A 17,850-nucleotide genomic window follows, 5' to 3' on the forward strand; every position below is an offset into this window, starting at 1 on the left:
TAGACAACAAAAGATCATTTCTTTAAATCTGAGATTTCAAAACAGAATTTATAGTCTACTCTAAAGCAAGTATGTAAAGCCACAGCAGCTTTTTAGTGAAATCAGTGAAATACCACCATCCTCAACAGAACCGTTCAACAGAGGCACATAATTAGCAAGCACTTGCCTTTATCCCACTTCTTAAAGGGGCACTTAGTGGAGCTAAGGACTGCAGAAGAAAAGAGCTGATCCCACAGCAATATTGAGGGGGATGAATACTGTAACACTAGAATCCGTCATATGCTCTGATATGAACTGAACACTGGATATGACACTAGAGATGAAATAGTTTCATTTGAGTAAGCCTTTTGGAAGATAGTAACCAAGCTCTACCCAAAATAAAGGAATTTTTTTTTTGAAATTAAAATTTGGTATTTTTCTGGATTTAGTAACTCTTTAGAACACTATTCTCTGAACCAGTTTCACTGAAGTAACTTCATCAAGAGCCTTTCAGGAGGCTGTAAGGGTGAAAGAACACGGAAGTTATCAGTTACTATATAAATTTAGTCAAATTTGGAGAATTCTGAAAGCATAGACACAATTGTCACTTAATTCCTTACTGGCAGTAAGCACTGGAGACTGTTTACTATGTCTCCTATTGTTTTGTCCTCTCAATAAAGACATCTTCTTTTAAGCTGTGTGTCATACGCCATTTTTAGAAAGTAAAGTAAGAAAGTAACAGAATACTTTAAGAATCTGAGATGTTTTGCACTAGCCATTAATATCCTTCAAATAGATACCAGACTGCTAGACTTCCCCCTCAGGCTACACTTCCCCCTCAGAAGGGAATGAGGACATGTTTGCTACACAGACTACCCCAAGTTTCCTAATACTTCAGGCTTTCAGATCTTACTCCTCCCCTACTCCATATCACATCTTACTTACCAAAATGCGCTTCAACAAGTTCATAGCAGTTTTGTTCTCAGCTGTCCAGAGGCCAACCAAATGTCTACTTAACTGTCTGAAAAAGCCATTGAAATTAACAAACAGCAAGTCAGTATTTTAAACAGATTTGTAAACCACTAAACTGACACCCTTACCATGCTGGTGAAATGGAGATGAGCAAGACCCTCGTGCTCTTGGGTGAGTAAGAGCACAAAGCATTATATTGTTCCAGTTCACGTTTATGCTTAGCATGCTTAAAAGTGTCACCTTCAAGAAGTTCCAGTGAAGTTAGTGAAACACTAGCAGCACATGCTTTTTGATCTAGACCTCAAAAGAACACTTGAGCAATAGAGCAGAAACTAAACATCTAATGAACAAGTCTAAGTTTATCTGGTCAATCTTGCTACAGGTTAATTTCTTCATGACTTCTAGACTCTGAAGTGCTCTACATGAAGATCTCAATACCAGCTATTGGCAAAGAAAGACTTTTTGAAACCTGTTTTCTATGCCAAATGACAGTTCCTGCCAAAATATGGCACTTAAGAGTTCTACTGCACTGAATGGAAGCATTGCTGCCAAGTCATAAGAAGTATCTCCAAACAGAACTAGTAAGACAGGTTTCATACTAGCTCTCTCCTACAGTGGTAACAAGATCCACTTGTCACTATGTTGCTCAGCAACTCTAAGTTCAAGAACATGCAGTTAAAAATTCTACAATCTTGTACTTGGGTGGAAATACTTGAATTATCACTCATCATCCTCAGCACACCCTCAGGCTCAGTCTCAGTTCAGAGATCACTGACTGCTGAATTAATGGAATGATTTCTGTACAAGTACACTTCTGTCTCAGATGGAATGGGTGACCCTAACTACAAGCAAGATGTCTGAGGTGTGCACACCAGGATTTATACAGTTGTACAATAAAGTTAAACCTTTTTACACATTCCAGACATTCTACTTGGCTTTTCTTTTCCTGAGTATTTTCAGAAAAAAAATAAAATAAAAACTTGAGCCCCTAATGAGTAACCAACCCAAATCCCATCTTGGAAAAAAAAAATAAAAAATAAAAGGTTTATTAAGTGGCTGCAATCTCAGCCAAAATTTGCTCTACTTAAACATAACAGCTGCAGAAGAAAATATCCTCCATATTCAGCACGTTCTTCTCTCTGAGCTCAAAGTTTCTGATGTTAGCTAGGCCATTACTTAGACTTTTTAAATATAATGGATCAAGTGAGACTGACATACCTATTTGTAAGCATCCTCTGATCTGTGCTTATTGTAAACATAGCAGTGTGCAAGTGACGAGGTAAGGCACCTTCACTGAGGGCAAGATCTTGCATTTTGGTAGCAATCTCTTTGTCTCCTTCCTTTGGAAATAGGGCAAGATGATTACTAAAGAAAGAATCTTAGTTAAGCTGCTTTTATCTTAGTTTACAGTTCCAAGGCCTTCTTGACTATCAATTATGTCAACTAATATCCAAAAGCCAGAAGCTATAGTATAATTGGGTTTTAAGTGCAAGTTCTCAATAGCAACCAAAGTTGTAGTAAAGCCATGGACCAGATATTTGTCATGAGGACTGTAACTGAATAGGATAAGATGTATGCCTCCCACCATAGGCCAGGAGTTTGGTAGTATATTTGCAAATACCAATTCCACAATGCAATTTTAAATTAGAGTGAAAAAACCAAACCAAAACAAAGCAGAATGACAGCCACAAGTAATTGCTTGTTGCTTGATTCTAGTCAACAGTAACTATTTAACAATAGCTGATGCTGCTTGGACTAGACAGCCACATGGATAAGACCCATCACCCAGTCAAGATACACTGGTTGCAACCAATTATTAGAAAAATGTTTTCACTGCATTTTTACTTGCCCATTTCCCACTGTAGTTCAAACTACTGGAGTTTTAATAGCATAGCAACATTTAGCTAATATTATCAGATACATCAATGGAAACTTTCAGATTTATAATACCTCTATTTCAAGTGTTCATCTACTTGCGTTCTGAGAAAGTACTAGATGCATTTCAGATGAATTTTGATAAAATGAGGCACTAACTTTAACCCTGAATTTCAACACAGGAAGTGTCGAGAGTCAGTTAGCAAGGTCACCCTTCAACAATCAATCATGAGCAGCCCTTGAGAAGTATGGACTTGGCCCATACATCAAGTGGTATGGAAACTCACAAAGCCAAGCCATCCTTTGTTGAAGCAGAAAGAGCAGGAACAGAGGCCGACATCACTAGTCTCCTCTGTGGCACTACTGCCTGCTAATCCAAGTCCCATTCCCTCTGGCAATCAGTCCCAGGAAATACAGGCTCCCCTCCCTGAGACCCTCTTTAACATGCACAAGTCTGGTGGCTTCAAGATGTGTGACTGCCAGACCTTGACTGCAGTATGAAAACATGCAAGGCACTACACCTAATGTCCCAAGTGCCATGCCTTTCCAAACTCCCAAGTGTAAGATAAAGCAAGTTATTATATTAAACTACTTAAAATTAAGCAGGTGTCCTGTTCCTCACTTCCCTCCCTCCCCCTCCAAGAGAAGCCAATATAACAAACTTCTGCTACTAGTAAGCAATTGTACTTTGGAAACAGACAATACATATTGAGTATGCTACCCCAGGTAACACTGATAAAATCTCACCTCTATTATTGCCTTCATTACCAAACCTGCTCCTTTCACAATTGCCATGGAAGGGTGCTAAAATCAAATGTTGACAAAATAAATATTTGAGCACAAAAAAGATTATATAAACTATGATTCAGTTTAATCTTTATTCATCTATATGGCTGTTTTAGTTCCAGTTCTGGACAAAAATTTTTCTTTCAGTTTTGTTAGCACTAGCATCAGGAAGAGTTCATTTCCTGTCCCTTTAAACATGAACGTATCATACAACCATTAGATTGAATTCTTGGCACTGAACTGCAGTATGTATCAAAGAAGCTGGAATGGTACTGAGGAAACTGACAAAAGCTGATAGTAACCAAGAAGTAGAAGAACACAGTATTTTTACAGGAAGAAAGCACTGCTATTTTAGCTAAAAATCCTAGAATTTTTACAGGTTTACTACTGAACAAGATGTAGCTCATGTTTTTTAACTCTCAATTCTCATTTAGCTAAAGAGAAACAAAAGAGGGCAGATTCTCCGATGACAGGAAGAGAATCTATCCATCCACTGAGTCTACTTTACCATTTAACTGATATTTTAAACTGTTTATAGAAGAATATCTTAGGCAGTGCTTTGGCATATCATTCATTACAGAATAACCATCTCAATCTGATATATGAAAATAAAACAACAGGTCAAAAAAAAAAAGAAAAGTCACACCAAGGTACAAAATGTTGAGGCTCATTCATCAGTTGAACAGTAGACAAATTTGTCTTTTATGTTCACTGACTACCTCAGATCTCAGGTAATAATTTAAAAAATTTAATCCTACCTGAAAGAGCTTAAATAGTGTTCTTCCATTAGATGCCACCATCTCCAACAACATGTCAAATTGCTGCCCCTCAGTAGTCTCACTATATGGAGCACATAGGGCAAATGTCAGGAAGTCCAGAAGCGAACTAATTACTAGGGCACCTGTCCCATGATCCTGAAATTAGGAAGACAGTTATGTAATAGAGATACAGTGTTTCTCCCCTACCCAAGAGTATTCAAGCAAGTTTTATTCAGTGCTTATGATGCTGAAGGTGTATTTCCCTGTCATATCATGAAATAGTCTGCAGAGAAAAATTACAAGTTTAAAATATGCTTTAACTCCAAGTATGGCTATACTCTGGGTAAAGTACTGGCTCCTAGAGCATATCAAAGATTCAGGACTTTGCATACTAGTGTGCTGCAAGTTACTTTTTTAGCTTTAATCCCATGTTACACTATTCTTTCAGTTTAAAGAACAACCAGTTTCCATATTAAACATGCACACGTTTTGCATCTTAACTTGTCAAGATCCAAACCTTTTCAGAACAAGCTTCAGTGCCAGACACAGCTTTATTTGCTGCACTTCAACTGCAGGTACAAATACATTCAAAGATGTATGGACATATAACAGAAGTGCTTCCACAGCAATTAGGAAAGGTATGTAAAGAAGACTTCTGTTTTCAAAGCTTGACTTACCACATGGGAGTTGAATTTCTCTAGTAGATTTTCTAGAAATTTCTTTGAGCAAAGAAGGGAAGCTTTGTTCAGCTGCTCTTGTTTCAAGTCGTAGTCATCATGCATGGGCTATATATATTAAAAAAAAAAAAAAAAAAAAGCATGCACTACACAGTTGCTTTTCAAGTCTCCATTAAGCCATACAAAGTACATCCTACTTCACGTTCAGCAAGAAACCACTAACCACTACACAGGTTATTTCATGTTTGAGCACACTGCAAATTGAAGGGAATTCCCCCATTTTCACACATTTCAGGAGACTGAAACGCATGCATTCCAAAGTGAAAAAATGTGCAATTTAATACTTACACACATAAGAGCACAAAGCATGTCAATAGAGGCATGGGTTACTCCATCATTGTTCCTTTTGAGGGCTTTTACCACCTTCACTCCTAATCTTTCTCGAAATCTTTTAAAAGGAAAGTAAAACCACTAAGATTAGAGAGATTGGAAAGAGAAATCTTAGCTTTAAGAAAAATGCAACAGTTCAAGACAGTATTCACAGAGAATTAGAAATTTATACAGGTCTCAGAGTAAGTGCACGTTAGTCTTCACATCATTCAATGCCCTCATAGTCCAGAGTCAGAAATATTCCACAGAAATTTTTATTTTCAGAAGAACATCAGGCAATTTTTCTGTTTCCTTATGTTACCCTAGTAAGACAAACTTCAAGGAGCCTGTTTTTACTGCAGGAGTACAACAACTTCCTACATCAAGTTTTATCTTGTGTTGAACTAAAGACAGCAATGGCATCAACATACTTCAAGAATGAAATGCCTACTTCAAGGGCAGATGAATGGGCATTTTAGAAGTTTGTCCACTAGGAAAAGCATTCATTCACGTTTGACTCAAGACAGAGAGTACTTAGCAATGGAATAATCAGCTTTACATACTAATGATCATTTGGGATTCTCAATTTACACTAACGCTTGATAACAACCTCATGCTACAGGAAGCAATCTGTTAGTCTTCCAGTCATTTTCAGAAGTGAACTCCGATTCTCAGTTTTAAAGATAAGACATCATCAAAAGCTCAAGAACTGTTTTCACCTACTACTTCCAAGCTTGGAGAGACTTCTTGCTTACTTTGGAAGCTGAGTAAAGGCAAGGAAGCCTGCTTTTGAGGCCACTAGTCGTCTTACTGCTTGGAATTGGCTTTCAAGTTCTGCATTAGATGCTGCAATATCTCCCTCTTGCGAAAGCAATGCTGTTATAGCATTATTTATGAGTTTCTCCTTGTTTTCCGAGAACAGACCCTGGTTAAGAAATAAAAATTGTTAATATCTTTATGCATTAACAACATTTAAGAGGATGGGCAGAGGAATTCTTCTTACATCTTGTGTAACTGCATGTAGTACTCCACTGTAGGAAATGTTGGCATTGAACCTGAATACAGCATCTGCAAAGTTACCATCTGGAAGAAAACATAAAAGTTAATTGCCCAGCACCTGACTAAATATCTGGATGCTTTAAAGAGCACTATGAAACCATGTAATAAGCATTAACTTACTTGGAGGAGCAGCCAGAAACCTCAGATGAAGGCTCTCCACTTCTTCATCTACAGGCATACTAAGTAATCCCCAACGTTGGCCTTTTTGTGTGGAGGTCATTTTCACACAGACATCTCTATTACCAGAAGCTCTCACTCCATCCAGCAAGCTAGCCAGGAGAGAATCTCTGGGTTGGGAGAAAGACATACAAATACAATTTAGGTAAGAAAAGTCATAACAAAGAACCAAAATAAGAACATAGGAAACATAGGAAAAAGAAAAAAAAGTCAAGCACAGAACAAAAGTCAGCAATACTCAGAATCTCTTACTACCACCAACGCTAACAGCTACATCTCTAGATGAAAATCACTAACTTCCAAAACTTCCTTTATTCACTGTAAAAGCAGAGCTGTCTTACACCCAGTATAGCCAGCTGCAGCCTTTCACTAAAGGGATCAACCATAGATTAGCTGTTACTGAGTTACACATCTTGTGAGCCAGTTCTTCCCTCTGCTTTCTGCAAAACCACTTAACAGGATTAGACTGCATTACAACTGGAAGTGAACTCAAGGACTGTTCTGTTGGTTGTTTTAAATAGAATCAATGAAAAACATCTCAAGCAGACAGTTCAAAGGGTTCATAGCCTTCACATTTCTGTATCACTTGTGATTTCCTTCCTTCTCTCACATACACTGCTTAATCTTACACAGAGTAACATAGCGTAGGAGAAACAGGCTGTGTCTAACAGCATTACATGTTCAGAACTTCTGACTTTCCTTACAGTTGGGATGAGGATAAAGCAGAGAGATTTAGATCCTGTAGCAAATCCTGATTTGTAAGTGAAAGACCACTGGAACAGCAAGACTTTGAGTTAAAACTTTTAAGGTTCAAAGTTTCTGGAAGCTGAAAAGCTATAATGGCAACTTCTACTTGAAATTATAACCCACAGGAGCTCCAGTTACCTTTCTGTTGAAGAGTATTTCCGAATTTGTCCTTTGATAAATTCAATGGTAAAAAGCTGGGGGTTTTCACAGTCACACACTATTGCAAATATCTAAAAATAAGAGAAGGATCACATTCGGGAAGTAGTGTTATTTATCCACTCTAGAAACTGAGGGCATCTTATGTAGTAGTTATGTAGTAGTTATTTGATAGTATAATTTTTTAGAGCTTCTGTTTGAAGAGCTGGTGCTGAAAAAGGTTGCCTCTTACCTCGCCTAAAGGTTTCAAAGTTGCAATGTTATAGGTAGCTGGATCCCGCTCAACTAAGCAAGCTTCTGTAAGAGCTAGTACTCTTTTCACAGGTTCCTAAAAAAAAAAATAAACAAAACCACAAAACCACGTTAAGAAAGAGAATTCTTACCACTTAAGAGGAACCAAGTTCAGTTTTATACCCTTACCAAGTGTCTAGGTGTTATTTTTTGAACAACAAACTCTGCTAAAGAAGTTACAGATTCATCATTGCTGTATTTTCCAAAGCGAAGATTCAAGTATTGCTCAAATTCTAGCGATTCTTTCCTTATCCTCAGAGAAATACCTATGAAGTTGCCAGCATGCTCTATTGCACTTTTGACGATTTCCTCCCGTTGCTCAGATGCAAACAGGTGCTGCAAGTTTCAACAAGAAAAACAAACAAACAAAAATAAGGCATAGCTCAAGAACTCTTATTCAGTTCCATAAATATAGTCCTCTGCTATATACCTAGCAGTAGAAAAACATCCCAGCAATTAGGTTTGCCTTTGTTAAGTGCATAGGAAGAAGAGATATTTACTGTAGAAGAGATCCACCATTAACTTCATATTTACTTTAAAATAAAATTTTAAAAAAATCTATAGCAGCTATAACAGCCATTAGTGTGGAATTAAAGTAAAGGTCTACACTGCCTGCCTGCCCACCCTTGGCAGAAGTTCCTGACAGCCTGGCAGGAGTGAACAGCCAGAGATGGCAGCCCCAGCTGCCACCTGCAAAGGCTGCTATCCAGTCTTGCAGGCCAAGGTTAGTGCAGTTCTTGGGGGCAAATTATATATTGCTGATTTTATTCCAGAAAAAAGCATACCACAGTACAGGAGAGATGGAAACTCTGATCTGGAGAGCAGAGTCCTATTTTGTTAGTAGTGACCAAAGTTGCTTTATTTACATTTGCAACCATGAATTAATTCCTGAAGATCCATTTCAGCCATACACAGAAACCCTCCTAAGATTTTGAGACCAACATTACACAAGCAAAGCTGCTGAACATCAGATCTCCAGCCTACAAAGGATGCATTGCCACTGATCAATCTATTTCTGAGCAGAATCCCTCCATCAGGCAGGCAGATTAGCAATACTGCCTGTCACTTCTTGAGAAGTGCCAGGAAACTCCAACATCCACATTGCATTTATATTCACCATCCAAATATAAATAAATGGGTATTTTATGCTCATTATTTTTTAAACACGCAATAAGCAGACAACCCTACTCTAAAATGATTTAACTAATTTCCTTTGGAGAAGGTTTTTAAACCTGTCCACAAGCCTTGAGGTTCCACAGCTGGATCCCAAAGACGCACACACTTCTATGCTCAAGTTATGTTGAAGCTTTATTATTAACTATGCAGCTACAAATATCCTAAGCACCATACCCAGATGTTTTGTTTCAGTACTTACCAATCTACTAAATCCTCCATAGAGGATGCAGAAGCCTCCCTGATAGCCAGCAATATCAACAAAGCCTTCAATGTTTCTGTAGTCATAAGAGCACAGGACTTTATTCGTTGCAGGATCTATTTGGTCAATACCTCCAGGAGTCACCTCCAGAATCACAGGCTTCCTCGTATCACTCCAGTGATGCTTATAGCAGTTATACCTCTGCAGAGAGAGTTAATTTTAGACATCTACACACAGATTCCTTTACTACACAGCAATAGTTATTCTCCAATGTAATAAACAGTGTGGGTGTAAAGTTCAAAAACATTGTACAATTTCCTTTAGTGTTCTTATCTATGTTAACTATGAAAAAAGTGAAAGAAGCTGCCTACTGACAAGGAAGTCGCAGCTTAAAAAGCACAGCAAACCCAAAATAGCCACCTCAGAAGGAATTAAATTTCTCTTGCTGCAGAAGGTGGCATACTCATAGTTTGCTTGCACCGCAGGGTAAAGATAAGGAAACAGCCATAGCACCAGGTAATATTACTCAGACAATGAAGACTAAGTAAAGGTAGACTTATTATCATGGAAATTTTTCATCTCCTGCAGTCATAAATATGTTGAATTACTGAAATCAGCAAAAGTCCGAGGTCCGTTCTGAATTATAGCACAACAAAGGGGATACCCAAATCCCAACAGTGCTACTATGTTCATCACTGAAGATTTATTCTGTGCAATGCTTTAAGTTTCTTTTAGGGCTATTTTCTATGACCAGGAGACATAAAACCAAATACAAGTTGAGATCTGTATAACCCTTTGCTTATTATACTACATTACGAAGACTCATTAAAAATGACAAACTTTTCTTTAATCTGGCCTACAGAAATCCTCCCAGGAAACCATATTCCCACATCAAGTGTTCAGGATATTATGCAGTAAAACTGGAATTACTAAACATTGAATAATGAATGAAAGCTTATGTTTTTATTCTTCCTTCTCTCCATGTAAGAATTCCACATGTCAAGGCCCTTTATTTCAGCAGTAACATTCAGGTCTCTACACATACAGCTCAGATCAAGCAAAGAGAACTCAAATATTGTACTGTAGAAAAGGTTCCCATTGCTTCTGAATAAACTTAATTTCCTATTCTCAAAGCAAGATTTCAGATTCAAATGTACAGAAGCTACTTTAGGCAGTGAAGAAATTTAAGTCTTTAGATAACTTGACTAAACTCAGTGTGGATGTAGACAAGCCACTTACCCGTCCTGTGATTTTTCCTTCTGAGAAATCTGTCCTGAATCTCTGTTTTTAAAAAAATTAACTATGAGTAAACGCAATTATAATAGTCAAACTCTCCAGAAAGTTTACATTTAAGCTGACCCTGTTTTACAGGACTTGAACTAAGGCCCCTTAAAGACTCACCAATTCCACTGCAGTTTAACATCTTCAGTATCTGCAGCTTTACTTGCTATTTAAGAATCACGGACTATTTGCTGCAACTGACACTAGATCACATAGATAACAGAACAGCTCAAAAGATAGCTTGCTTTCCTACTTGTTATATAACGAAAGAAAGCATAGTAAGCTACCACATAGTAATGATAACCCAGTAACTGATGCTTACTTGACGGGGAAAAAAATAAAAATTAATCTTACCAGTGCCTCTGTAAGGAGTTCTGTTCTGTGCTCTGTGGAAAACTTCAGAGTTTCAGACTTTCTTCCACTCCCTTTGCGAAAAGTGAGACTAAATTCTGTTCCTTGTCCTTTTCCAACAGGAGAAATACTACAGATATCTCCATAAGGCCACTAGACAATTGAAAGTAATTAGGTTATGCTGTTAGTAATTTTAAAGCCATATCTCTTCCACTCAAAATCCCTTAGTACCTAAGTGAGTTGCTATACTGAGACAATAGCTAGCATGCTACATGACAGCTTTAACTTGAGCCTTCTATTAGATACACTACAAAGTAAGCCAGGGTCCTGATTCCCTCCCTGGGACATAGCCTAAGAGTGATTAAATTTACCCCAGTTCATTCAGAACAGCACACCCCATAACGAACTACTACTTATTGGCTAATGAAGATAAATAAAGTACAAAATTCTGCAGGATATTTTAGAGTTAGTAAAAGCAACAACAATTTTCTGTTCTGTGTGCTTTTGTAGCAGCTGCCATACTTCCTGTTTCTACTGAGATGTGGTCAGACTAGATAGTTTCTGTAGGCTGAATGCCACTATTCACTCTAAATGGTGAACCTAAGTCAGAAATGAACTCAAAATAACCCCTGGTCGAAAACTATAGTTACCTGATTTGTAACTTCTAGTGTGTTTGGATTGTATGTGGTGATGGCATGGGTTCCAACTGAAAAGACTCTCTTATACCTAGAACAGAGGAGAGTGTTAGTTTCTGAGAAAAGTCACAGAAAAACCCTGTTGAACAGCAACAGTTACATTAAGCAGCTTTAAACAAATAAATGTTAGGAAACAGATCTGTTGCTTTCTTTTTTAAGCTGTTAGCTTGCAGTTTATCCTTATGATATTTTAAGCTTATCAGTTCTACATATCCATAAAGGGGGCATAAAAGTTAAATACTACTAAATTAATTTCCTTATGCAAACCTCTTTCAATGTTATTGGCTAAGTCAGAACCAAAGACTCTTGGACTGGAAGGTACTACCAGACCAGCATAAACTCTCAACAGGCTACAAAGAGAGGAAAAAGCACTAAACCATCTGTCTGAAGCTGTCTCGGACAACTGCTGTAGCATGAAATAACCCAGTTCATGCACGTGGTCACAGTACTGTAAACCAGGCAAAGCATTTCCATGGCCAAGTCTGAACTTTTTTCACGTCGAGGAAAACTAAGGCTACCAAACTTTTAAAGACACAGATCACTGAAGCTGTATTTCAGCGTACAGCTAGCCACCGTACATTGATGCCACATATATGTTAACTGCCATGGTGCTTAAAGAACAGATGTAGGAAAGTAGTTCCTTCGTTTCAGGCATATCAGAAACAAGCAGCAGTGAGTGAAAGCTAAGAAATTCAGATGCATCAAATGCGAAATGGAAACCTTACCATGCTTTCATTTCCTCTATGGTCTTCACAGTATATCCTGAGCCAACCTCTTATATAGGTACTATTTTTGAATCAGACAGTTTTGCAACATAAGTAGAGTTTGAAGCAGTAGATGTAGTAATAACCTATTACTACTTGTAGAGACTGCTTATTCTATTTGGAAGCAGTCTGCCCAAAATGTCAAGCCAAACCTGAACGAGTACCAGCTCTAATAAATATTCTCTGAAAGAAACAGGACCTGAAAACAGATGCCTTACTTGAACTTGAACCAAATAAAATTACTAGTTGTCCGTATTAAAGCTGACAATAATTCTAATTATAATAACTCCTCCTAATAATTCCACTACCATGGGTCTGTCAAAGAATGCTCCAGTTCTTACATCATAGAAAATCCTTTGAACAAACAAGCTGATCCCTCTCCCTTTTTGTACAATTTAGTGAGGTATTCTGTCTTTTACAGAATTTACAAATGCGGCTTTGTTTACCTATGTTCTGAAGTTATCACAAGTAATAAAGCACTATTTCTTGCTTAAGGTTTTCTTTTAACTCACTTAACATACTAAAGAGCTTCATAGTGCTTTGTGGCAGAATAAGGATCTGCACAGATCATAATTGAACATCACCCTCCTGACATTATAGCCTCTTCCTTTTCTCCCCTCACATCAAGCCAGAATTTCAAAATGCAGGGAGCATATTTTTCACCCAGAATTCTTAGTACGTGATGTGAAAAACCAAAGACAGAACAGCAGATATTCCAAGTTACCATTTCCTTCATCTCCTCTCCCTAGGCAAATTCAGCAGACCCAAGTCATGTTGCACAGAGGACACTCAAAAGTCAGTTCTTACACACAGCCTAAATATACTCTTGTCAAGAATGTCACCTTTATTAAATGCATAGAAATGTATTTATACCTCTGGGCCTTGCAGAGCTCACCATTAATTATCTCTCAGAGTACTCTGCTGTACAGTCTAATCCCAAGCTGTTTTGAGAAGAATTTGAAGCAAGCATTCTCTTCCCAGTAAAAAAAGGCATTGTCTATCACTAGTTTCTTGACAGGACAGCAGAACTCAGAAGTTAGTTTTTAATATCATGACAAACCTGGCAGACAAATTTTATACCATCCCACTAAGAGGAAGAGAGTGCTCACTAATTTTTAAGAGCTACAGATCAACACTGGAGCATCATCATCTGTACTACTAGAAAATACTTCAGCTGCCATCCATTCAGCCCATATCCAAAGTGACAAATCATATGAACAGTCAAAGTAATTCAGGCTCATACATTGTTACTGCCTTTTTTTTAAGTTATCCATAGATTATTCTGAGATTGTATTATGAATTCAGTGGACTTAAGTACACAAATATAAGGTTATTAAAAACCACATAAGCTTCTGAAGCAACACAAGAGGCAACTCCTCACAAAATACTCCTTCTCCCTCATTACATGAAAAGTGAAGTGACACTGAGTTTTTAAATTAATCCTCTGTTACAGACTTTAGACCTAGTTTGCAGTTCTGTAAGGCTTCACAGTTCCTCAGAAAATTACAGTCTTAGTTCAAGATCAGACTATAAATTCAACAGCTTTCATAAGGTAGGAACAGACTCTTTAATGGAAAACAATGGGCAAATAGTAATTTGAGTTCTATGCATTTCATTTTCACCAAGTGGCTCAAATCAGATGCACACATGCCATAGGTGAAGAGACCAGGTATTTTCTGTTGGAAAACAGAAAAATCTAGAGGGACAAACATTTGTACTATTCTATTGCCACGCAGTATCTTATTATTACTGAAAGAAATTGTTTATTCACCCATGGCCACACCAATCCAAATGCATGGATTAACTCAGGTTAACTCAGGTAAGATTCAATATACAAAAGTACTGGCTAGAATTTTAATAAGGTAAAACTAAATATTAAACTGTATTTCAAGTAAATCAAGATTCTGTCTTGGTAGGAGAAAGATTTTGCCCTCAGCTGTTCAGTCTACTCTGGACTCTGAACTACCCAGGGCTTTAAGTTTTGCTGACAAAAAGGCAGGGAGCTATTTGATTAGCCACTGAAGCAAACTCATGGCTCTGCAAAGCACATTTGCAAAAGAGCTGTGGCTGCCACTCCTTGCATTCTCATCTTCATTTTCTTCCCAGCATTCACAATCTTTGATAGGAAGAATTTATGAAGTATCTATCAGCAGACAAGCCCCCCAAAAAAGCCAGTTTTAGCTTACTGATCAGATTCTGACAACACCTCTCAGTAAATCATGAGAATAAAGCAGTATTTACACTCTTGAGGCACAGACAATGCACCCTGTTTTTTCTGCTGATATTTAGATAGCAAGGAAAAGTCCCAGTTCCATAGCACTACTACACATGTGAGAAAGAACAACAGGTAAGAATACCAATAGAAGTCCTATGAAGGTCTAAAAAGTATGCATAAGAGCTGACTTCAAATGCAGTATACTAGACATGGGTTATTATACTTTAGTGGATATTTTTATTAGACCTTCCCTATCTTTTGCAAATAGAAGCATGAATGAAAATTCATTTTTAGATCCAAGGCCCCCATTAGGGATGAAGTCTATTTCTAGTAACAGAAGTCTTCAAATAATCTCAGGCAGCAGTTTAACAGATAATCTATTACACAACATGTTAAGTATATGTGTGGACTAGTGACCCTCATACCTAAGACACCACTCCTCCAAGAACCTGTCTTGAGAAAAAAAACTTCTAGTCTAAAATTTGTGCTTTATAGAGCAAGTTCAAGAGACCCAGAAGCTGAGTTAGTCAGATGGTCCATTTCAGAGCTACAATGAAGTGTGGGAACATACGCAGAGAATGGCTAAAATGCTATTTTTAAAATCTAAATTGATTCTAGTGAAGATACATTCCATTCAGAGACTGAGCAGCAGAAGCCTTTCATTCAATTTTCAGTCATCAATATAGGATCTATGCAGTTAAATCCAATAAGGGAGAGAAGAAATGTCACATAAAACACTAAAAAACCCCAACACCCAAACAAACTTTAAACTACTTACTTTCCCCTCCATGAATGTTTTGTTGTGTAGAAACAAGCCAGATCTTTGTTTTCCCTAATTATATTCATTCTGTGCCAAGACCTGAAAACAAAGGAGACATCCTGTTAGTACTCAGGTTTTTAATTTAAAACTAAAGTTCATTAATAATTGATACGATTCAAGACAAAATTACTCTGGTTTTAAAGACTCAAGTCACTGCTTTGTCAATTTCAGACAAAAAAAAAAGTTAGGAATACTTATGTTTATGAAACAACAGATCAATTAAGTTGAACATGACTTCCCTGATTTTGTTACACTATTTACTCTTTAATAGTACCATGTTACAGTGATTTCTGTCTCATTGTTTGACATATTATTGCAATCACACAACTTCCGTTACATGGTAGCACATTCAGATTAAGGTGTATTTTATGCCATTTCCAGAATTCTTAACTCCTGAAAATTGTGTGGTATCAAAATTATTTGAGTGCCCTATGTCCATAACTCCGACTAAGACAGATTACCATTATGGTTTTTAAATAAACAGCAAGGAGAAATCTGTACAGATAGAACAGCTTGCTTTCCATCCTGAAGCAGAACTTGAAGTTCAGCAACTTACTTATTAGCCAAGAACTGTGACTAAAGAGCTGGCTAAGTTTCCTTTCTGTGCTGTAAAAGTTTAAACGATCTCATCACTAACATTCTCTGGAGAGAATCCAAAGGAGGGCTGCAAAGATGAGCACCAGCCCTATGAAGACAGACTGAGAGCTGGAACTGTTCATCCTGGAGAAGACAAAGCTCCAGGAAGACCTTGTAGCAGCTTTCCAGTACCTGAAGGGGCCTACAGGAAAGCTGGGGAGGGACTTTTTACCAGGGCATGCAGTGATAAGACAAGGGGTAATGGCCTTACACTGGAAGAGGGTAGATTTAGATTAGGTATTAGGAAGAAATTCTTTATTCTGAAGGTGGTGAGACACTGGAACAGGTTGCCCAAGAAGCTGTGGATGGCCCCTCCCTGGAAGTGGTCAAGGCCAGAGTGGCTGGGGCTTTGAGCAATCTGGTCTAGTAGGAGGTGTCACTGTCTATGGCAAGGGTATGGAACTAGATGATCTTAAAGGTCCTTTTCAACCCAAACCATTCTGCGATTCTATCCTGACATGCAGATTTCACACATGAATACCTAGTCCCTAAACAAGTACAGGAATTGTGAAACTTGCTCATAGCTGCTTGACCAGATCCATTCAGGAGCTGCTAAGTTCTAAGGAATGCTCCTGAACATTTACATTACTGAAATGGATTTGAGTACTTGGGAAATTAACTTCTCTTTTACTTCACTTCGATGTTATTTCATATACAAGGCACTTAAGTGGACATCCCCTGACAAAGCTGCACAAGTCAAGCTGTCATTTTCAGTTTACTGCTACAGCATTAGTTTCATTTTCAAATATGTAAAAACAAACTTCCATCCTCTGGATTACATACTGGTACTCTCTCAGGTTCACATCATTAATGTGGTGGCATCATCAAAATGCTACACATTAATAAGTTACTCTGTAAGATTTCATATTTATAGCTAAAGCAATGCTACAGTAATTCAGTCCCAGGCAGTGCCACACTAAAAGTTAGACTACAACCCCAGTTATCTTTTCACATTCAGCTAACTGTACTTCCATTTGGCAAAGGAAGTTCTCATTTTGTGATGGACGAACTGTAACAGCTCACTGCTAATTTCTATGCTCTACAACTTCAGGCTATTTTCTTTCTAAACAAAGACTAACAGTTATGTAGTCATGAACATGAAGAATGGATAGCCTGGTAGAAATGAGCTTGAGAATTCCTTCCCACAGGTGAAGAGCAGGAACAATCAGCACTACCTGCTGAAGAGAACCTGTGTACTGCCTCTGGAAAAAGTCAGAAGCGGTATTTATATATTTCAATATCTGTCTTCAAGTTAAACTTTCACAGTTTATACCCCAGTGACTTACAGCAAATTAAATCTGCCAAATCTATTTTTTGAAGCAAAGCTTCATGAGGGGTAGTAAGATATTCAACAGTATCACTCCTGAGGGTGTCCATTTTACCTGGTTTAAGAGCTATGTTGTAGCATTATAGATGTGGTTAAGCATCAAAACAGTATACTCTGCCCAAGCTACACAGACATGACTGTACAGTAGCACACTTCAGCTCTGGTAACTCTGTGGCTTAAAATTATCTTTCAGAACAAAGTGCCAGATACTCAATCTTCAGCCACATTTTTAGCCACTTTCCTGACACTAATGTATTAGCAGAAAGAAAATAAAAGGCTTGTTACAAGACAAACTCCACTAAGTAGGGGATTATAAAATCTATCTGTAATTCCAGTTTCATCAACATCAGATTCCTCTGACTAGGTCTCTTAAGTCCTATCAACTTGAATACCACCTGCTCTAGAGTATTTTAAGCAAGATGTTCTCATACTTGCCAACATCTCATCTTCATAATACAGAACTGAGAAACACTCAAGAGCTACCAGCAGCTTCCATTAATTTTAACACAAGCACCTGACTAGATTCAGGATACTGATACA

General features: G+C 37.8%; 1 protein-coding gene across 2 annotated transcripts in view; it reads right to left on the reverse strand.

Annotated features, from left to right (window-relative positions):
• The window catches only part of DNAJC13 (DnaJ heat shock protein family (Hsp40) member C13), a 54,527-nt gene that overhangs the window by 31,653 nt on the left and 5,024 nt on the right, over positions 1-17,850 (reverse strand). For both annotated transcript variants that reach the window (XM_030444564.1, XM_030444565.1), the window contains exons 2-18: positions 15,306-15,386; positions 11,504-11,579; positions 10,857-11,006; positions 10,461-10,502; positions 9,222-9,422; positions 7,976-8,182; positions 7,788-7,883; positions 7,538-7,629; positions 6,596-6,762; positions 6,420-6,499; positions 6,172-6,341; positions 5,396-5,495; positions 5,048-5,155; positions 4,371-4,526; positions 3,574-3,630; positions 2,170-2,291; positions 925-1,000 (exon numbers count right to left, since the gene is read on the reverse strand). In XM_030444564.1, the coding sequence (XP_030300424.1) occupies positions 925-1,000; positions 2,170-2,291; positions 3,574-3,630; positions 4,371-4,526; positions 5,048-5,155; positions 5,396-5,495; positions 6,172-6,341; positions 6,420-6,499; positions 6,596-6,762; positions 7,538-7,629; positions 7,788-7,883; positions 7,976-8,182; positions 9,222-9,422; positions 10,461-10,502; positions 10,857-11,006; positions 11,504-11,579; positions 15,306-15,373 (1,968 nt within the window). In that variant the 5' untranslated portion in view covers positions 15,374-15,386. The remainder of the gene's footprint in view (positions 1-924; positions 1,001-2,169; positions 2,292-3,573; positions 3,631-4,370; positions 4,527-5,047; positions 5,156-5,395; positions 5,496-6,171; positions 6,342-6,419; positions 6,500-6,595; positions 6,763-7,537; positions 7,630-7,787; positions 7,884-7,975; positions 8,183-9,221; positions 9,423-10,460; positions 10,503-10,856; positions 11,007-11,503; positions 11,580-15,305; positions 15,387-17,850) is intronic.

This window comes from Calypte anna, chromosome 2 (assembly GCF_003957555.1).
Source record: "Calypte anna isolate BGI_N300 chromosome 2, bCalAnn1_v1.p, whole genome shotgun sequence".
NCBI lineage: Eukaryota > Metazoa > Chordata > Aves > Apodiformes > Trochilidae > Calypte > Calypte anna.